We start from the raw sequence: 22,500 nt of genomic DNA, 5'->3' as shown, positions 1-22,500 counted from the left end.
GAGACTACAAAGCGCACTTTACTGAGTAACAACAAACAAACCGCAGACCGATCACAGAGCTTTTCATAAATGCCCTCTTGTCTGTGTGTCACGGTCGCGGAGTTCCTCTGTCACACGCGGTATGTCACACTCTCTTGCACCCTCTCAGTGTCACATAGCCAGCAAACAATGTTGGCCTTAAACAGTGTGAGTCGACTTTCCGTTTTAATTAGGCCTACGCCATGCGTGAAATTCAGCCCGTTCCTTTAGACATCCGTCCAGAAAGATGAAGCCTAACAGCACTAAACAGCCTAAACTCACCACGCATATCACGACGTCACAGCTACAGTACATCTTTTCAGCGCATTTGAACAAGTTTGCTTAGCTAATGCGTTATTGTCCTCCCTTTGGGGAGAACAAGAGACTTTGCGTTTAGGCTACATCAATCAGACCAAAATATCTATATCTATTTTACTAATTGTATTACTGCCATAACTGAGCGGTCGTTCATTACTTGTATGACAAACCCATTTGATACCTGTAGTAGGGAGAAATGATCGGAGGTCGGAACAGGTGCAAAAACTCACCGGATATTTGACACACGCTCTTGTAGTCTTCGCAGCAGTCCCCGGTTTTCTGGCAGTATGTGTCACAATAACACACAGTTTTTCGCTTTGTGTACTCAAAACATTCATTGTTCCGACCACTGCAACAGTTGGGCGACTCTCTCTCACCGCATCCAGCCTGTGCTGGCTGGACAGACATCCCCAGAAGGAAGACCAGAAGTCCGCAGAGGGCTAGTCCGGAACATCCCGACCAACACCGCTCCTCTCTCATGGTGCAAGTCCACTCTAACTGAAAACAACTATTTACCTTCTGTAAAGGCGCGCTCCTGAACTAGTTGCGCACCAGACTTTGGACCAAGTACAAATTTCGAAAGGTGTGGAACAAAATTCTTTGTCGAATTCAATCCAATTCGAAACTTTTTGCACAGACTCGGTATAGGCCTAGAGAAATATAAAAATCAGGACAAGCTGCGCACTTTTGTCAACTGGTTTTGGTGAGTGGAGGAGGCGCTGGTTATTCCAGTAAGCGACAGGCGTAGCGTCTCTCACTCTCTTCACTCTCTTCCTCTCTCTCTATCCCCCTCAGTCTTTCTCTCTCTCATGCTTTCGTATCACCCTAGCGAACAACACCGCCCCTTGGAGAGCTCAGGGGTGTCATTAAGACGAGGTCCACACATCTGTTGCACTGAGCCTGTCTCCTTACTCACTCAGCGCCCGTTCCTTAGGTAATTATATGCTCGAAGTTTGTGCCATCGCACCATAGCCATCAATCCCAGCCGGTGTCATTCGCATGTCTCCTAATGCATCAACCAGCAATAAAAGTGTCAAAAAAAGTTACAAAAATGTTTTGGTAGCCCTGATATAACTCGAGTGCGCCTTGGGGTGCCCTATACAATTAATTAGGGACACTGTGATTTCTCCGAAGCCACTGAAGTCGCGTTTTTGGCGTCCAGGGAAAGCGAGATTCGGTGACAAGTGTCCGTGTGTGTGGCTGTCACACCCCGTCCCTCCCCGCCATCCGCTCCATTCAAAGCTGACAGCGAAAAGGACAACTGGCGCTCCTCTGACCTCCACGGGAAAAATCACCCCACCCCTCTCCACCCCAACCATAATACCATTAGTTTCCCTTGAGTGGCTTCGAGAGGACCATGCTCCATTGGGGTGCATTGTAGTCATTCACATGAGATTGTTTCGTGTTTATGGTGGACTGTAGAACCGCGCACAACTGGGCAGAAGTGGATGTGAGTGACGCAGTAGCCGCCGCGCATACTGAGGCTATTGCGTAAAAGGGTCGAAGAAAAAATAAGTATTTTGTAGAAAACTCACGCACGCGCACACACACACGGTGGATATGGTCGCACAATAGCCAACATTATAACTATTCATGAGGATACATTCTTCTCTCATTCTCAGTAGCCTATTAGGGTAGAACATGTTGCAAATATGCTTATTTTTGATCATGCACGTGTAGCCCATATAGGCTACTAGGAGGGACTTGTTTATGGAAAACCCCTTTTAACCCTGTTGTGCTCGTTTTATGTTTACTAGTTTTGTGTTCCCGGTCAAAAATGACTGCTGGATTATAATATAAATCCATAGTAACATACATATCATCATGTGATAGACCTTTGTATCAACTTGTGTTCTATTGACAGTTTTGTATTTGCTATTTATGGCCTACAGGCCTCACTGACCTGAGCTCATGCAAGTCAGAAAGGGAAAGATTCTATTGAGGAAAGGTTCCAGTGTGGGCTGAAACAAAGAGGGGGAGTGAGGATGTGTTTGTGTGTGTGTTTTAATGTACAGAAGCACATATAGGCTACAGTCCATCTGATCAGTAACTATGTGCTGGACTCAATTTTATACACTGACCATTTTCTCACCCATTCATTTCTAATGGCCGGTCATTTTTGACCGGAAATACACATGGGTGTTCTAAAGTTAAATAAAACACTCGAATTATTATAAAAAATATCAAAATTGTTTTGTACGTTCAGATGCCCTGTGTTAACAAAGTCAAGGAGCCTCATGGTAGTCAGAATAAGTTAACAACATTTTTGAGAGAAAATAATTGTCAATCGGTCACATTTGACCGCAAACACAACAGGAGGGTTAAATATTATTATTATGACAGTGGACCTATGAGAAGAAAAAAAACTATCAGTAACTGTGAACGTTTCATAACGACTCAATGAAATAGGGTCACAACAGCCGCCACCACTTCTCCTCTGTCAAGTTCCGAACCTTCACGGTTCCGGGCCTTCACGTCATATATGATTGGCGCCCCCATGTGGTAATAAGCCAATAGGATGACGGACTACGTCAGTAGACGACAACTGTCCCTGTCAACATAGGATACCCTAGTAACCTACGCTTCGACCTGGCTCTACATTTGCAGGTGACACTGTTGTCTAAAATGTTGTTGTGAAATAAGAGTGTCCAACAACCGTTTTCCAACGCATGTGAATTAAGACAATAGCCTACAGTGTAGACTAGATTAGGTTGAAGTTTCAAGTTCACACTCCAGTAGCCTAAATGCTAGTTTACTTTCGGTTCAAAGAACAAAAGTTATCGGAGTAGACTAGGCTACAAGTCGTGTGCAAACCTCAGTCGCTATAGAAAGAAAGCCGTGCGAAGTGTAAAAAATGGCTAATGTTTTTTCAAACGACCAAGATTCCTTCTCCTGTTCCATCTGTCTTGGGTTGTTTCATATTCCAGTAACAATACCATGTGGACATAGTTACTGTCTTGACTGCATTAAAGGCTACTTTGACCAGAGAGGGGACCAAGGAGGTAGGCCTACTGCCCAATGCCCCCAGTGTAGGCAGACGTTTTCTGCCAGGCCAGCTCTCAATAAAAACACTCTTATAGCTGAACTGGTGGAGAAACTGAAAGAGGCCCGATCTCCACGCGGTCACTGTTTCGCGGGTGTGGGTGACATAGAATGCGACGTGTGCGGCGACAGCAAATGTAGAGCCGTCAAGTCTTGTCTCGTGTGCTTGGCTTCTTACTGCGAGACTCACCTGAAACTTCACAACGAGCTCAACCCAGGTGGGAAACACAAAGTCGTCAATGCAACCGGACGTATGCAGAACAAGATCTGTCGTCGCCATGACAAACTCCTCGAGGTTTTCTGTTGCACTGATCAACAAATTATCTGTTTGCTGTGCACCATGGATGAACACCGAGGCCATGAAACAGTACCGGCCGAGGCCGAAAGGACCGAAAAACAGGTGAGGTCCGAAGTGCCATATGTTCTGTACATTTACCATGCCATCGCCCTATATTAATATAATTATTTTTTACATAACAACTTAGCTCAGTTACATCAGAACTGTCATAATATGACAATATTATGTGTGTGCTAATATTAGAGGCACAGATATAGCATACTTAACTGACAGGTTTTGTTTACATGGTAGGCTATAGGTACTGTTGAGTCATGTTATGGTTTGTTACTGTACATGGTTCTTTGCAGAAGCTATTGTGTGAGACTCAGAGAAAATCAAGGAAGAGACTTCAACACAGAGAGAAAGAATTTCAGGAAGTAAAGAATGCTATGGAGACTCTGAAGGTAAGCATGTTGTTATTAGCAGAGAAGATGGAAACTGCACATGAAAATGGGCAAACATCATTACATAACAAAATGGCAAATCGTGTGTTACAATGCAGAATACACACTCATGACATTAATGTTTTCTGAGGGCACTGTCACATGAGTTGAGTTAAGCTTTAAATCAAACCTTTGCTCCGTATTGTAACAAACCACGATGTTTGTCTCAGAATCATTTTCTGTAGTTTTATTGACAACAATTCGAACACACACATTACCACCCCATGTCGGACCAGACCCGGCCCTTATATCCCAGTACCAAACCTCAGCCCTATGCTGCATCCAAAACACACACCAGCCAAACCTGGCTCTGAAGACTCCAACTAGAGCTGTAGAACATGGACACGACAGACATGACATACAACATTGGCAACTTGCATGGTTTCAACATCAACATTGCATAAACACATCACACAGCATCATGGGAGTTCAAAGTCCTGAACCAGCTAGGCTCGGTTCATTACAGTATGTTTCTTTCTCTGTTATGTCAGCGCTCTGCAGCTGCAGCTGTGGCAGACAATGACCGGTGCTTTCAGCATCTGATGCGCTCCATTGAGAGAAGGCACTCTGAGGTGACAGAGCTGATCAGGGCTCAGGAGAAGGCTGAGGTGAGTCGGGCTGAAGGACTCCTGAAGCAACTGGAGCAGGAGATTGCTGAGCTGAAGAGGAGAGATGCTGAGCTGGAGCAGCTTTCACACACAGACGATCACATACATTTCCTCCAGGTGAGAGTGGTGTGCCCTTTGGTAAACCAATTTTACAGAGATTTCTCATACAATGTGCTTTTTAAGCGAACAAGACAAAGTGAAGATCCGCACACTGTAGAGCTCCCATTGAAGTATTTTTTTTATTTTTGTTTATTAAAGTTTCAAGCCCTTACGGCCCTTCCTCAGACTTTTTAAGCGAACAGAAAGTAAAAAAAACCCAATATTTTAAAGTACATTAAGACAGTTAAAATGAATAAATCTAAGTGAAAAAGTAAAAAAAAAGAGGCAGGAGGCCTACTGTAGCTGTCCATACTATTACCTGATGCCTTGTTGTGAAGAAGCCAAACATTCACCACCTCATCAGCATGGCTATGGCTAGCTTTATTACTGGTAATCACATTTATAGACACAGACTTCTCTTTCCACTCTTCAGAGTCTTCCTCTTCTGAATGGGCAGTGTGGAACAGATGTCATCATGCGTGTCAATCCACACATCTCCTTTGGGGAAGTTGGTCAGTCCCTGTTCATGCTTAAACGACGCCTGGAAGACCAGTGGACAGAGGAGGAGGTGGAGATGTCCAAAGCAGGTCAGCTCAAACAGCTTGAATTATACGTTCAAAATCATCAAGATCAATTGCCTTGTGTGTAATATCCAGCACTTATCCAGCAACAATCATAGGCCGCGTGAGGTGATTGGAATAATACCTTTGTGTGAGTGTGTTGTGGGGGCAACTAGTTAGGTATGGGATTACACCAATTTCTCTCTCTCTCTTCCCACAGTCAAGCGCATCCGCACAGTGCTGCTTCCTGAGTTTCGGACCAGAGAAGAGTTCTTGAAATGTGAGTGACACACACACACACACACACACACACACATATACAAGCATTACAGTACACCAACAAATACCACATACAGATACTCAATCAAAAATAATGAGATCAATTAATATACGATCATATGAGTGAGTTACAGTGAGAGCCCTTATTATCACTACTTTAATTTATATGGAATTTCACACTTCTCTTTCATTTCTTGCTTTTTTAAAAATCAGACTTACATCCATTCACCCTGGACCCTGCCACAGTGCGTAACAGTCTCCATCTCTCAAAAGGGAACTTGATGGTTTCCCACACCAATGTGGCCACATCCTACCGCAATGGCCCTGAGCGATTTGACGGGTGGCTTCAGGTGCTGTGTATGGAGGGCATTACTGGACGCTGCTACTGGGAGGCTCAGTGGAGTGGGCAGTGGGCTAACATAGCCGTTTCATACAAGAGTATCAGCAGGAAAGGAGGGGGCAATGAGTGCAGATTTGGATATAATGATCAGTCCTGGAGTCTGAGACTCTCCAGGTCCACCTCCTCTTTCAGGCACAATAATAAAGAGACTAAACTCCCTCTAGTGGCCAGCTGCAGAATAGGAGTGTATGTGGATTACAAGGCAGGAACTCTGGCCTTCTACAGCGTCTCTGACACAATGACCCTCCTGCACACAGTCCAGACAACATTTACTCACACACTCTACCCTGGGTTTGGGTTTGATTTTGGTCTGGCACATTATAACTCTTCTGTTGAGCTTGTGGAAGAATAAAATATATAATCTGTTGTATTTATAAAGAAGCATGGTGACTCCACTAGGTTTGCATGTCAGATTTTCATTTTAGAAGATAAGTAAGTATGAAAAGTAAAACTAAATGCACGATAACTTAATAAAAAAAGATATGACCATTGTATATTCAGTTGAACAATGTATTTGCATAATATTACATTGAGTTACAATTAAGCACTACAGAACAACCTGTTCAGATGAAGCTAGTTGTTTTAGGCTTTTTAAAGTGGCGTTAGCTTTCTCTGCTCCGTACATTACATTACATTACATTTGGCTGACACATTTTTAACCAAAGCGACTAACAACATGGTAACAGTTAAGTTTTAAAGCAATTCTCTCAACAATTTTAGGACGATTTAAAAATGGTAGAGTACAGTAAGAATAAGTGCATCAGATAGATAGATAGATAGATAGATAATAATAATAATAATAATACATTTTATTTAAAGAATGCCTTTCAGGACACCCAAGGTCGCTTTACAGATAAAACAAATAGAAGGGAAAAAAAAAATATATATATATATATCAAAAAAGTAGAAAAAAATATATATATATATAATATATATAGTCCATTTAGCCATATCACAGTCCATAGGCTAGTCTGAAGAGATACGTTTTCAGTTCCTTTTTAAACTAGGCAGTGGATTCACACTGCCTGATGTTGTTTGGAAGTGAGTTACAGCTTTGGGGCTGTATGGGAGAACGCTCTCTCTCCCATGGTGCTGAGGTTCATCTTGGGCACCTTGAGCAGACCAGCTGATGAGGATCGCAGTGAGCGGGAAGGGGTGTAGCTCTCTTAAGAGGTCGGTGATATAATTGGGAGCAAGGTTATGCAGGGCCTTATATGTCAACAGTAAGATCTTAAACTGGACTCTCTGGGTAACTGGTAACCAATGTAGCTGCAACAGTACAGGTATTATGTGGCCTGTGGACTTTGTGCCTGTTACTATCCTGGCTGCAGAGTTCTGGATTATTTTGAGGCGGTGGAGTGATTTCTGTGGAATGCCAGAGAAGATGGAATTGCAGTAATCAATGCGGGATGTAAAATAGGCGTTTACAAGTACTTCTGCACTCTGCTGACTGAGGGAGGGGCGCAGTCTTGCGATGTTGCGCAGATGGAAAAAGGCGCTGCGAGACACACTGTTAATATGGGCAGTGAATGAAAGTGTGCTGTCTAGTATAACACCAAGACTCTTCACCTTGGTGGAGCAGGCAACGTTGGAGCCATCTACAGATAGGGAGAGTCTGTTTTCCATCTTTGCCAGCGTTGTTTTTGAGCCAACAACAAGTAATTCAGTCTTGTTACTGTTCAGTTTCAGGTAGTTGTTAGTCATCCACAGATTTATATCATTCAGACAGGCAGTCATCGCAGCAGGAGGAAGGGAGGCAGTCGGTTTGGTGGACATATAAAGCTGGATGTCATCAGCATAGCAGTGAAACTGAACACCATGTTGCCTCAGGATATTTCCCAGTGGGAGGAGGTAGATGATGAAGAGCAGGGGCCCCAGAACAGACCCCTGTGGCACTCCCTTTGTTACAGCAGCACTCTCCGACTTGTGGTCCAAAATCTGGACAAGCTGTGTCCTGCCAGAGAGATAGGAGGTGAGCCATTGATGAACACTGCCCTGCACTCCAATGCTGGTAAGACGCTCCAGAAGCAGCTGATGGGATATGGTGTCAAAAGCTGCACTCAGGTCAAGGAGGATTAGGATGGAAATGAGTCCAGCATCAGCTGTGCAGAGGAGGTCATTTGTTACCTTCACCAAGGCAGTCTCTGTGCTGTGCTTTGGTCGAAATCCAGACTGAAATGGCTCAAACAGATCATTGTCCTTCAAATGATCCTGAAGTTGAGATGCCACCACCCTCTCCATAATTTTTTAAATGAATGGTAAATTGGAGATGGGTCGGTAGTTGTTGAGGTCATCATGGTTCAGCCCAGGTTTTTTCAGGGTTGGTTTGACAATAGCAGTCTTCAATGAAGGAGGGATTTGACCAGTGATGAGCGAGGTGTTAATTATTGATGTTATCATTGAGATGATGGATGGTAGGCACATCTTGACCAGGCTTGTCGGAACAGGGTCCAACTGACAGGTGGAGGAGTTGCACTTGGTGATGAGACCAGAGATGTAACTTTCAGCAGGGAGACTGAATTCACTGAGTGCATTTATAGTAGGTGAGCCCAACTCAATCAAGGAGCATGGTTGTTTCAGCTTAGTAATTGAACACTCCAATTGCTGATCGATTGCCTCAATTTTTGTGTGGAAAAAGTTCAAGAAGGCTGAGCAGCGTTCAACAGATGCATTCTGATAGATGGTACTATCAGGTGGCTTGAGGAGGCCATTCACAGTAGAAAAGAGAGCCCTGGTGTTTCCTTCTCCCTCATTGATGATCCTTGCATAGTATGAGCTCTTTGCAGCAGAGAGTGCTTTTTTGTACTGAAGAATGTGCTCCAAGTACATCCCTTGGTGGACAGCAAGACCAGTCTTTTTTGATAGTCGCTCTAGGCGCCGACCCATTGACTTCATTTGGCGTAGTTCAGGAGTGAACCAAGGTGCGGAGTGCACAAACGAAACGGTCCGTGTCTTTAAGGGGACAAGACTGTTGAGTGATGCAGACATGCAGTTGTTGTAATTGCCAACCAGATCCACTACTGAAGCATTGGGAGAAGGGCAAGGATAGGAGGTAACTAGTGAAGTAAGTTCCTCTGGCACTACCTTTTTTATGTTACGATATGACATGACACGCTGAACTTTGGATTTCCTGATGGACAGATAATTGTCAAATAGCACAACTTTGTGGTCTGATATGGGTAATTCAGCAGTACTGAAATTGGTAGGTATTATACCAGAACAACAGACCAGATCTAAAATATGGCCTTTGTTGTGAGTTGGAAAGTCAATGTATTGAGTGATGTCAAAGCAATCAAGCATGTCCATGAAGTCTTTTGTGCATGTTTTAGTAGAATTATCCAGGTGTAAATTAAAATCACCCAACAAAATAATGTTAGGAGACATTGCATTAAGTTCAGTGAGGACAGTTGAAAGTTCAGAAAAAAACACACTTGATGGTTTAGGAGGTCTGTACAATACCGCAACAATGGTAGGTGTAGATCCTTGGAGTTTGACAGCCAGCAGTTCAAAAGAGGATTGATCAGGCAAAGTGAGCGGCGTCAACTTGACGTTCTCGCGATAGAGCAGGGGGAGACCGCCCCCTCTCCCGGAAGAGCGTGGCTTGCAGATGTAAACATATCCAGACGGAACAGCCTGATTCATATGAAAGAAGTCATTGCTTTGCTGCCAAGTCTCAGTGAGACACAAAAAGTCAATGCTATGGTCTGTAATAAAGTCGCTGATCAAAGGAGCTTTGTTGGAGATAGATCTGATGTTGTAAAGTCCAACTTTTACTCGGTTGAAGTGGGTGTGTGTACACTTGACCTGGGCAGAGAGGCAAGTACACGGTGATCAACTCGTCGATCATGCTTCACTTTGCAGCGGTTAACAGACCAGAGAGAAGGAATCGCCTTGTTGTCCTTTCTGATGTATATTTTGTCACAACGGGATCCTCGGTGGATATACTTCGGACGCCGGAGGATGTCACGTTGGTATAGGAGTTGTTCTTCAGGAGGCTCAAAGTTTCCCCAAAGGCAATAAAGTTCACTCCGTGAGTATTGCCTCATCTGTAATCCAGTAAATGTTGCAGCTGACAGTGGTCTATTTCGGCCAAACTTTCGCTGGAGTCCACCGAAGTGAGAAGCGTAGGTCAGTCAGTGGGATGACTCCAGGCGAAACGCATTAAACACGTAAAAAATAAAACTGGCGCACTTACTTATAGGGAAAAGTAACTATATATAACTATTAAACTTAGCTAAACTACTATAGATAAAAAATTAACAAAATGTTCAATGTATTCGTGATAAATATTAAAAATACTGAATAAAAACAAGCCAGACGGAGCGGCGTTAGACTCGCCAGCGTCCCCGTTACTAGGCAACATTAGATAGATAGATAGATAGATAGATAGATAGATAGATACATAGATACTTTATTGATCCCCAAGGTACATCATGGAGCTACAACTGAGCTGTGCATAGACTGTACAGTCATCTCTGCTGTGCTCCAGCATGTGGATTTGTGAAAAGAATAAATGTATTGAATGACTCATCACTAAATATTTTGTCTGATGAATTAATAGATAAGAATGAATCCAAAAGGCATAAATCAGTTAGGCCTACATCTACATAATATGACTGTAATTTAATGACACAACCATTTCCAGCCAGTGTTTCATTTTTCTTTTTTTTTCTTCCAGTCAAAATGCTAAGATATACAGTTTCTCTTTCCATCTGTGTCTGTCTCTCACACACACACACACATGGACACACACAGAGTAACCTTTGTACCTGTATGTGATAAGCTGAAAGCTCAGAACCTCCGAATGTGTTTCTAGAGACGGAAGTGATCGGTCACCTTTACGGTTTCGACGCCTCCTGTGTGTTTGAGCGTGTGTCTGTTCTCAGGAAGAGGGGAAAATGGCAGACGGTCAGCGAACCAGTCAAGAGTCCTTCATGTGCTCAGTCTGTCTGGACCTGCTGAGGGATCCCGTCACCGTCCCCTGCGGTCACAGCTACTGTATGGGCTGCATTGAGAACCACTGGCGCCACGAGAGAGCCGCCGGAGTCGTCTACAGCTGCCCACAGTGCAGACAAAGCTTCACGTCAAAGCCTGACCTCAGGAAAAACGTCCTCCTGGCCCAAGTGGTGGAGAATCTCAGAAACCCCTCTGATGTCCAGGTGGCCCCTCTTCCTGATTGTTGTTATGCTGGACCTGGAGATGTGGAGTGTGACGTCTGCACCGGGAGGAAACTCAAGGCCGCGAAGTCCTGTCTGGAGTGCCTGGTGTCTTACTGCGAGAGCCACATCGGGCGCCATGACGAACTCTTCTCAGGGAAGAGGCACGTGTTGGTCAAGGCCTCGCCGTCTCTGAAGAAGAGGATCTGCCCTCGACACCACAGGCTGACGGAGGTGTTCTGCCGGACAGACCAGCAGGGACTTTGCTACCAGTGCATGCTGGAAGGACACAAGAGCCACGACACGGTTTCAGCAGCAGAGGAGAGACAGGTGCTCATCACTCAGCACTAATCCCACTTTACTAACAACTACAGATTCATTACTCACTTACCACAGACACACAGGCTCATAACTGACCACAGACTAATCATTTGCACTTCATTTATGTATTTACATTTATGCTTTTATCCAAAGAAACTTACAAAGGAAGACTAGCATTCAAGCTATGAAGCAAAGGAGACCTTAGGATAACAATAGAAATCACTAACCACAGACGCATCACTTGGCACAGACAAAGCATTCACTCCCTACAGACTCATCATTAACCATGCTACTGAACACTGGTGAAGAATTACACACAAAGCATGGTGACTGATTCAATACGTCTCAGAAACTCTTATGTTTGCCAGTAGTAAGTTTAAGATTTGCTTTAAGATTTACCTCATGTGTAGAAACATTGACAAGACGGGAAAGCTATGACCTGTTGTCACTACAAGCACTAAACACTGACACGTTGCACACATTTCAATACAGTAATTGTTAAGTAATAATTAAGCCGCCACTGGTTCTGCAGCCAGAGCTGGTGATCTGTTAACTGCTAGCCCAGGAAGGATGCAGAAATGTTGTGCTCAGGTGTTTATAACTTCTCATAGTAGTTCTCATAGTTTATAGTTCTTTTTTTGTGTCTGGTGCGCACTAGAAAGTTTTGAATGCACACCTGAAAGTTTCATCTTACGGGCTGTGAGTTTCTTGTGAGCATGAGAAAATTGTGGTGTGCACCAGAAAGTTGACAAAAAAAAAGACATTTTGCATGTGTCCCTTTAGGGGCTCCGTATATCAGAGAAATCAGTAGTCGCATAGTCCAGGCAGTAGGGTGATATAAAAAGGCTTAATCATTAGTAGGCCTACAAAGTGCACTCTCTAAAGGGTGTGGTGCAGTTGGTTTGATAAAATAAACCAGAATACAAATGTAACAATAATGAGTTAAAATCTGATTTATTTTTGTTTGTTTCAATGAATGAAATCTCAACCAATCTCATATTGGTTCTTTTTAGAAACTAAGATTTGTTTGAATGTCCTTTTATTTATCATTGTACTGGGCTACAGGAAGGACAGGGTAGACCTGTTAAACCTGAGGAAGGATAAACTTAGAAAAGAGGAAGGGAAAACATGAACAACATACAACATCATATCATGAATCAGCATTTAAACATTAATTTTAATGAGCCTCGCATTCCACTTTTGTCACAGACACTACAGAGAGGTGAAAAGTATGAAGTTAATTGAAAGAACAGCAGAGTGTGTCTCATTATCAGTTAAACTGAATGAACCAACCAAAATAAAAATGTATATAATTTAGTGCTTTTCCCCCTAATATTTAGAATATGCAGCATCCTGAGAGAATCAAAACAAGCCTTGTTAGCAAATTTGCCCTGCAGGTCAGTCTTGCAAGGAGGCCATTGATACCCATTTAAAAAACCCAGGAACCAATCACAATCATTTATTCGGCATTTAGCGGGCTTTAAATGATGACAGATAGAGCAGTACGTTCAACACAACCAGTGACTGCGCTGATGGTGACAGGGTTAAACAGATATGGAATTGAGTAAACAACTGCATATAAACCCTTTGTTTACAAGAAAGATTTTAGTGCTGCACTTCTGAAACAATTTGGTAAGAGTTTAATAGGCCAATTTAAGTTTAATTTCATTGCTGGTTACGCCCCTGTAACTCGTAAGTCAATTAAGTTAATTGAGATTTAAAAAAGAGGTCTGGTGTTAACCAGGCTAAATATTCTGAATATGAAGATGAAATATGCACAAGAGCTGGTATGACCTGAGCCTGGAGCATTGTGTCTGTCCTCAAGATGTCTCCTTTGTAATCATGATCCAGATAAAGAACATTTAACAGCACTTTATTTATTTATTTATTTATTTATTTATTTATGTTTGTTTTTTTAATAGAAACAAGAGCAGGAAATGCGGCAAAAAATCAAGCAAGGAATCCAGGTGAGAATGGAGAAGTTGCCGGAAGTGAAGACGACTTTGGAGACTCTCAAGGTGAGTAGGCTACTGGAGAGAAGTATACATCGGTAAATGTCAATTACAACTTCTCCTGTATACACAATGCAATGCAAAGGGTGACTGATCTTGGATGAGTGGTCATTTTGTTGGTTGTTTGTTTTATATATTGCATTCAGAGTTCTGCACAGATAGCAGTGGAGGACAGTGAGAGGATCTTCACTGAGATGATCCGCTCCATTGAGAGAAGGCGCTCTGAGGTGAAAGAGCTGATCAGAGCTCAGGAGAAGGCTGAGGTGAGTCGGGCTGAAGGACTCCTGAAGCAACTGGAGGAGGAGATTGCTGATCTGAGGAGGAGCGATGCTGAACTGGAGCAGCTTTCACACACAGACGATCACATATTTTTCCTCAAGGTAACCTGCAGAAAATTGATGCATTGGTGTCAAAGGTTCATTAAGAGAAAATATCAGGTAAAGCCTTTGCCTTTTCTTGGTCATGACAGAATTTCCAGTCTCTCTACATAAACCATGAAACCGAGGATCTACTCATCACCAATGCCAGTGGAAATCCCTTTGATAAAATAAAAAGAGCAGTGTCTCATCTCAGAGATCAACTTAACGACTTTAAACTGGAGAAAGGAATTGCATCTATTGAAACAGGTTGGTGGAATCTATAAAACAATCTAAAGCATTTAAATCTGACCCTAACTGTAACATTACTGAGGTGTGTGTGTGTGTGCAATATTTCATATATTATATATTGATCTGAAATCAAAGCTCAACTGATCTAATGTATACATTTCTGCTCATAAGTTTACATACCCTGTACCTACACATGCTAAAGTTGACTAAAAAGAGGAATAAAAAATCATCTTTTGGAAATTGATCTTAATGCCTTAATAAAAAAAAGAGAAAAAATCCAACCTTTAAGGACACCAATTTTCTTTGTGAATGAATAATGTATCGTAAATAAATAAATGTTCTTCCTTAAAATACAGGGGGGCCAATACCCACCATATCTTACAATTGACATGGGATACTTTCCATAAGATCATCATCTTTCAATGCAAATCAAACCAGCTATTAGGCTAACCAAAATAAAACCATGCCAATCTTTAGGTATGGTGGGGCTATTTTAATCCCAAAGGCTTACGTAATCAGGATGCATAGTATTCTGGATCCATGAAATAACTGGCCTTTAAAAATGAAAATCTGCCTGCCTCTATGGGAATTTAACATAGGTGTATGTATACTTATGGCCCCTGTATTTTAAGGAAGAACATTTATTTATTTACGATACATGATTCATTCACAGAGAAAATTGGTGTCCTTGGAATTTTCCTATGCCTAAAAAATCAGGCATTAGGATCAATTTCCAAAAGATGATTTTTCATTCTTCTTTTTAGTCAACTTTAGCATGTGTTTGTACAGGGTATGTAAACTTGTGAGCACAGCTGAGTTGTTATATGAGTTGTTAGTTAGACTGTTGTTCAAAACTGCAATATTTCCCATTTTTCTTTCCATAGTCAATCCGGCGGTTCTTTTGCCAGTACCAAAGACAAGGGTGGAGTTTTTGCACTGTGAGTTTGAAAAAAGTGGAAAAAGTGAAATTTTTGAGAACACAAAGGCCTCATATAGCTAAAAATCTAGAATCACAAAACCACCATTCTAGCACGTTTTGTTTCATATGATTTTATTTATATTATTTGTTATAATTAGAATATCATATTGTTACTTTCCACAAAATCATATTATTTAATATATTTTGGGGCGATAAAATGTCATATAGACCTTTTTAATTCTAAGTTCATGATTAGTATGAATTATAAGCAGATGTTACATTTTTCCTATGCTTCATTTCACAGATGTTTCTAAGTTGACACTGGATCCCAACACAGCATTCAAGCACCTTAGACTATCTGAGAAGAGCAAAATGGTGTCACTGCACCTCCGAGCCGAGTCATATTCTGATCATCCCGAGAGATTTGATAGCTGGGCTCAGGTGCTGTGTAGAGAGGGTGTGTCTGGACGCTGCTACTGGGAGGTGGAGTGGAGTGGTCGTGTAGCTATAGCAGTCTCGTATAAAAGCATCAGCAGGAAAGGAGGGGGTAATGAGTGTGGGTTTGGATATAATGATCAGTCCTGGTGTTTGGATGTGTTTAAGTTACATTGCTTATTTCGTCACAATAACAAGGAGGTTCGTCTCCCTGTAGTACATGAGGCCAAAATAGGTGTGTATGTCGATCACAGGGCAGGAATTCTGGCCTTCTACAGCATCTCTGACACAATGACCCTCCTGCACAGAGTCCAGACCACATTCACTCACACACTCTACCCTGGGTTTTGGTGCCGGTTTCAAGTAATAGATATGCATGGGTCAACAGTGAAGATTCTGAGCTAATCTGGACCTATATTTTTAACAAAACCATACATAAATACAGTAAATTGTACATGCATGAATACATACATACATACTAACAATGTTCATTTGTTTAATAAATGTTTTGGCAATAGGTAAAATGGATTGATGACATAATTTCATCTCTTTTATGGCAGGATGACCACAGCCATAGGTATCAGACTGTAGGCACAGACAGCCACACATACAGTACACACACACACACACACACACACACACACAGACAGACAGAGAGAGAGAGATGACTTTTTTCATCCTCAAGGGGAAATTGCAGTGTTACAGCAGCGAGAGAGAGAGAGAACAAAATCAAAACAAATATGTGTTTCATTGTTATTTTATTATTTGATGAATTAAGAAAATAAAATTGCTCTATCATGTCTCAACAGAACAGTGGCATGAAGAGAATATTGACAATTTTACCAGCACAGATTAGGACGCACAGCCCAACACACACACACACACTCTCTCTGTCTCCCACACCACACACACACATACACACACACACACTGTTGACACTCACATGATTAAAAAATAAATCAATTAGGTAAAAAGATAAATTAGGTTTTTAGTTACATTTCAAACTTAAATCAGGCACATGTGGAAAATTTAAGGAATCGCTAAAAATCAATACAAAATATAGTATAATAAAAACAAAACAAATCTGTTTTTAAAGATATCACATAACAATGTAAACAAGGGCATCGATGATAACCAAAACCCCCCATGAATGTAAAAGGATCACAAGTGATTCTCTTGAGGGCCCCTATGGAGGCCTTTGGCATGCCTGAACACATTGTGTAAGAAGGAATAATTATTTGTATTTCTGAGTGTTCTTTATCAATCATAAATAAATATGCTAAATATATGCTCTCTCTGTTATGTATTCTCTGCTAGTTTTTACAATCACTTTCTAAGAAACATCCACTAAAATGTTTGTCTGTGCGTTTCTAGACTTTCAAAGTGACATTAGTGTGGTCCGCTAAAAGTAAAACAAACATGTAGGCTACAGCCACTGGGCAAACATGGCACAAGTTACACAGCTGACATCACATTATCATAGTAACACCATCAGGACCACAACCAGTTATCCTTAAAATGCACAACACAGAGAAAGGACCAATAGGCACTAAGAGATGTGTTTACATGTACAGTACAAGAGGATGGACCAATGGACATTCATGTATGAAAATGCCTCACTGGAAATGCACCAATGAGAAGGGGTCATATGAGTCATGGAATTTTGTGGCATGGTGTTGACAGATGGTTTCTATGCCAACAGTGCTGATATTCCTCCATTGTTGAGGTGGAGAATCTCCTTTAGCAGTGATGACATCCCTTCAAACTTGCCAAGATGACGAGCCTCTACTATCCTCTTCTCTCTCTCCTCACTACTCAGTCTTCCACACTTTGTTGAGGACCTTGACCACCTCCTCGTAGATTATGAAGACTATGGCCACGTCCAGACATACTCGACCAAGCCGAGGAACCGTGCCCTTATAGAAACTGATGAAGACAGAGAATAAAGGAAAACGAGGGGGAAAGAGAAAGAGAATGTTGGTTGAAGTATTTCTAGTACAGCACAAGTTCATCAAACACTAGTTTATCGGTACAGTTTGAAATTACACACACACACACACACACACACACACACTTACGCTGCGGGTCCCTCATGTCTCATAATCTGCATGGCACAGTCCAGGGTGTTTTTATATTTATGAGCCTCTAGACCCTGTGAGAGGAAACAGCATTAAGATGAGAATAAACAGACCCTGGGACAGGACAGGCCTGGACATTCAGTATAGAGCTACAGCCTACAGAACTGCTGCTCTAAGGAAGGTTCATGTAGAGCTAATGCCTAGTACAGTATATTGATGTAAATGACCATGATTTAATTATTTAGAGACGGATATATCTGGTGTATGATGAACTAAAGAGAATGGCCAGTGGTGTAATGCTGTTTCATACCTGCATCCTGGTCTTGATCACATCAAGAGGTGTGTTCCCAAACACACTGGCAGCCCCGGCGATTGCCCCAAATGTGCCTGTTATCACGGGGTTCATGGCTTTGTTTGGGTCGTCACCTAGGAAACAGAATAATATAATTGCATAGGCCTACATGTAAATCATATAGTGTTGCTATAATAAATCTGACATATAATGGGTAAATTATATAAAATGAGTCTGTTGAACTATAACTGATAGGAACATATGTTCCCTTAGTTATGACAGTAATCAAGTGATGTAATTTTTATTTTTTTTTGTCACTGCGTTGCTGCAATCCTATCTCCACTGCACACTTACAGTACTGCTCAGCAGAGGGCAGTGTTTACAATGGACATGGCAAACATGATACAAAATCAAGGAAGCACTCACATCTCCTTCAGAATCCCTCTGAGTGACAATACAGAACACTCAGAGGACTTTGATTAACACACACACACACACACACACTTACATACACACAGGCACACACACATTTATATACTCAAACACAGACACGCACCTTTGTACCAGTTCTTAAGTAATGTCATGACGTAGAATCGTATGGCCTGATTGGAGCCCTGCTTGAGGACAGTTGCCGTGAGACCTTGGTATGTTCCTCGGATACCTGGCAGAGAAAGAACAATCAGTAACCATGGCGACGTGAGGGCACAGAGCCACATAAACTCCCTCAGCTGTAATCAGCTGTGCAGCTACCCAGCGGCCTCAGATGAGGCAGCCTCAGTTACACCTGAAGATGCCAGAGTCCTGGCTCAGTTGCTCAAGAAGAATACCAAACAGTACGGGCCTAACATCAGGTGAACATTCTTAAACGGATGCTATGGCAAACCTGATGTTGCTCCTATGCTCCTATGCTTTCCATCCTATATAAAGTAGTATTTTCTCAGGATTGGATGAGCCGTAATCAAATGAGACGTGCTTTGCTTTTATGGCCCATTGCAGAGTGATTATTACTTAAGGAATTACGTAAAAGACATCAGAACTACCACTAAATGCAAAAAGCTTTACAGTCCTGTTCTGTTTGAAGCTCAGCACCCCAATCTGATTCACAATAAATTCATGTCTATTCATTACAACAGCTGCACAGTGAGGCCCAATTAGCAAACTCTGCTCTGCTGTCTTCAGCTGGTGAGGAGAAACCCTGGTGGCTTCACCAGATACTTTCTAATGACAGAGACTAAAGACACAGCATTCAAAAAATCCTCCATAGAAAGGCATGGGGTTAGTTTGTAACGGCAATATGGCAGTTGTCTACACATATCAAGCCCCTTGCGCGGCAAAAAAATTCAACATGTGAATACATTGTGCCAATCATGTGATGTGCCAATCATTGTGATCTCGCCGCTGGAGCAAGGTTGGTGTCGTGAAGCCTTGCACACGCGCAGTTCTGCCCGAATAGATGCCCGATAAGTGCCCAAAATGCGTTGCAATATGGCCACCGAGTGAAGGGACTTGCCTAAAAGGACTTTGGCTTCACTCAGTAAGGCAGGAAGTCAATAGCAGGAACAGATTGAACACATGCACAAGAATGACCGACACCACCCCCACTGGACTACAGTTGGACTTTTAGCACATTGGGTGCACAACCACAGATGTCCACCAGAGGGAGATAAAGACATGTGGATTGAGACTCTATTTACCTTGGGTCCTGATGATCTCCCGCACCCCTTGGAAGAAACCATGGTACTTAGGGTTGGCTGATGACTGATCATGAATGAATTTAACCTGGAGAAACAAGGGGAGAGACAGATGAGAACATGTTGGATTCTGTTGGTTACATCAGTCTATCTGGTATGTCGATAGAGCTAAATGAATTTAATTGAACAGAACTGAACTGAAATTAAGTGGATATGATGGAAAAAAAACAATGACAGAAAAAGGTCAAAAGAGGGTGAGAGGACTCTCCGTGACCTCTGACCCCCTTGCGTACCTTGATGGTCTCCATTGGGCAGACGATCAGCACTGCCTCCATGATACCTGCCCCCATGCCACACATCAGCCCCCGCCCACTGTCCAGACGCCCTGACTCATCACGCATCTGATTACTGAGGAACTCAAACACGCCAAACCTATTACACAGACACACACACACACACACACACACACACACACACACACAAACACACGCAAAATGCAGGTCAGAGCAGGTCGTTATGTTGATGTTTATTACCACATAAACACATAAAAATGCCAAACATAGCGACTCATCATTACACATAAACACCCACACACACGCATTCACACACACACACACACACACACACATACACACACACACACAGACACACACACACAGACACACACACAACTACAACCACTGAACCCGCACACATAAATACCACACATAGCAATTCAACACAGCAATTCACTAAAAATACCAGCATTCTCTCTCCCACACAAACCAACAAGCATTCACATACACATGCACACACACACACACACACACACACACACACACACACACACACACACACACACATCCTTATACACTACTAGACACACAGGACACACACACAGGCCAGAGGCAATAAATGCCTTCTGCAGAATTCGACTTCCCATCAAAACACTCCAGCAGCCAACATGAAAAAGAAAAACAACTTCCTCTTCCTGTGCAGGCCCTGAGGTGTCATGACAACCGCTACCATGGCACCTCCTGGGGTTCCATACAGTTGCAGCAGCAGCAGGTCTCAGGAAGTTTGCCTGGTTTGTTTACGGTTATTTATTTATTATTTATTATTACTTTTGTATTTCTTTCATTATTTACTTATGAATATTTATTCGGTTATTTATTTATTTATTTTTATGCTGCAGAGTCTCTCTGCCATCAGTCTCTGGAGAGACAGAAGAGGCCATCAGGGGAGTGGTGGGCTATTTTTAGCACGAAATCCAATTGTGGGATGAAAAAAAAGAAAAGAACCCCAGTGAGGAAAGGCACAGGGTAGAATGGAGGACTACAGGGAGGGATGGAGAGAAATGGAAAGATGGAGAGAGATGGAGAGATGGATGGATGGATGGAGGTGTAGGGAAGTGGCAGATCAGAGAGAGAAAACAGAGGTGGAGTAGGAGAGACTTCAAAACCGATTACTCACACACTGACCAGTGACCACCTTGATGACCGATTACTTACACACTGACCAGTGACCAAAACCGATTGCTCACACACTGACCAGTGACCACCTTGATGACCGATTACTCACACACTGACCAGTGACCAAAACCGATTGCTCACACACTGACCAGTGACCACCTTGATGACCGATTACTCACACACTGACCAGTGACCAAAACCGATTGCTCACACACTGATCAGTGACCACCTTGATGACCGATTACTCACACACTGACCAGTGACCAAAACCGATTGCTCACACACTGATCAGTGACCACCTTGATGACCGATTACTCACACACTGACCAGTGACCAAAACCGATTACTCACACACTCACTGAATGTCTTTCCTCTCACGAGAGGCATGTTCATATAAATGCAGAAGATATCCCTCAGCTGACTCACAGACCCCTAGCTGGTTGTTAGCATATTTAATATAACATAATTCATTGTATGGTGACCTCAGGGACGCTGAGGGATAGTCCAACTACACGTAAACATTTAATGTTTCTCTACAGTATACATACAGTAAACAATGTATGAATATTCTAAATCAAACCAAGATCCACGCACAGCCTGGTTAGGTGCAGGTAGATTGCAGGAACATACCTAAATAGCAAACATAAGATCACTCTACCACACACTGTTGACTTTTACTCTATTTTATTCAGAGCAAACAACGCCTTTCGCATACAGCGTCCTCAGATTCGCTCAGGTACCTGTGCGGTTGAGCGATCTTATTTTTGCTATTTGATGTATGAATATTGTCTTTACATCGGCAATCTCTATGTTTCTTCTGCATTTTATGTCTGTCTCTTGGTCTCATGACTGCATTGGCAGTATTGCCCAATTGCTGTGCGTGCCATTAAAGCACTTTGAGTTGAATTGAATTTAAATGAATTGAACTGGAAAGATGGAGGAGTGGCATGATGGGTGGAGGAATGGTGATGGAGGGGAAGTGAACAGGTTGGGTGAAGAGATGGAGGGATCGCTGGGAAAAGGAGGTGGATGTAGGGAGGGCGGAGATTGATCAGACAGAGGACAGGAAGGAGCGGTTGGATGGAGGGGGGATGGAGGAGAGGCGGCGGGTGGGGTGGGGGCGGTTGGATGGAGGGGGGGTGGAGGAGAGGGGGCGGGTGGGGTGGGGTGGGGTGGGGGCGGTTGGATGGAGGGGGGGTGGAGGAGAGGGGGCGGGTGGGGTGGGGTGGGGTGGGGGCGGTTGGAGGACAGGGCTGATGAAGTGCCAGTCTCCTTGCGTCATGTCTGCCTGTACCCGTGATGAAGAAAAACACACGTTGAGGTACTTTTCTCTCCTCTGCTCCTCTTTTTGCTCACACACTCTATCTTTCTGTTTAGACTACCTGTCTCTCTCCATCACATACACACAACCAATGATACACATACACACGACA

At 42.8% G+C, this 22,500-nt stretch overlaps 4 protein-coding genes across 6 annotated transcripts in view; 2 read left to right on the top strand and 2 right to left on the bottom strand.

Annotated features, from left to right (window-relative positions):
* LOC143106297 (somatomedin-B and thrombospondin type-1 domain-containing protein) overlaps positions 1-1,433 on the bottom strand; it is a 31,274-nt gene extending 29,841 nt beyond the window's left edge. For both annotated transcript variants that reach the window (XM_076270554.1, XM_076270555.1), the window contains exon 1: positions 567-1,433. In XM_076270554.1, the coding sequence (XP_076126669.1) occupies positions 567-816 (250 nt within the window). In that variant the 5' untranslated portion in view covers positions 817-1,433. The remainder of the gene's footprint in view (positions 1-566) is intronic.
* A 1,435-nt stretch (positions 1,434-2,868) lies between these two features.
* Positions 2,869-11,121, top strand: LOC143106929 (E3 ubiquitin-protein ligase TRIM47-like). Of its 2 annotated transcripts, none has more exons than XM_076271425.1 (6): positions 2,869-3,778; positions 4,024-4,119; positions 4,650-4,883; positions 5,299-5,452; positions 5,646-5,705; positions 10,991-11,121. In XM_076271425.1, coding segments are annotated over exons 1-6 (1,134 nt in total). In that variant the 5' UTR covers positions 2,869-3,190; the 3' UTR covers positions 10,993-11,121. The 2 variants fall into 2 exon arrangements, with proteins under 2 accessions (XP_076127540.1, XP_076127539.1); XM_076271424.1 differs by lacking the exon at positions 10,991-11,121 and adding an exon at positions 5,918-6,885.
* On the top strand, positions 11,003-16,843 carry LOC143106930 (E3 ubiquitin/ISG15 ligase TRIM25-like). The gene is made up of 6 exons (XM_076271426.1): positions 11,003-11,590; positions 13,504-13,599; positions 13,740-13,973; positions 14,063-14,219; positions 15,086-15,139; positions 15,425-16,843. The coding sequence occupies exons 1-6, from the start codon at positions 11,003-11,005 to the stop codon at positions 15,958-15,960; spliced, it is 1,665 nt and encodes a 554-aa protein (XP_076127541.1). The 3' UTR covers positions 15,961-16,843.
* Positions 16,297-22,500, bottom strand: part of LOC143106931 (tricarboxylate transport protein B, mitochondrial) — a 21,868-nt gene continuing 15,664 nt past the window's right edge. The window contains exons 4-9 of the mRNA XM_076271427.1: positions 19,910-20,048; positions 19,620-19,704; positions 18,482-18,586; positions 17,944-18,059; positions 17,634-17,707; positions 16,297-17,481 (exon numbers count right to left, since the gene is read on the bottom strand). Coding sequence (XP_076127542.1) covers positions 17,367-17,481; positions 17,634-17,707; positions 17,944-18,059; positions 18,482-18,586; positions 19,620-19,704; positions 19,910-20,048 — 634 coding nt within the window. The 3' untranslated portion in view covers positions 16,297-17,366. The remainder of the gene's footprint in view (positions 17,482-17,633; positions 17,708-17,943; positions 18,060-18,481; positions 18,587-19,619; positions 19,705-19,909; positions 20,049-22,500) is intronic.

The sequence above is a fragment of the Alosa pseudoharengus genome, unplaced genomic scaffold (assembly GCF_046254945.1).
Source record: "Alosa pseudoharengus isolate Yale_2024_CS ecotype anadromous, Long Island Sound unplaced genomic scaffold, YU_APseudo_1.1 YU_APseudo_1.1_scf_6, whole genome shotgun sequence".
NCBI lineage: Eukaryota > Metazoa > Chordata > Actinopteri > Clupeiformes > Clupeidae > Alosa > Alosa pseudoharengus.
This window is presented reverse-complemented; position numbering and strand designations above follow the sequence as displayed.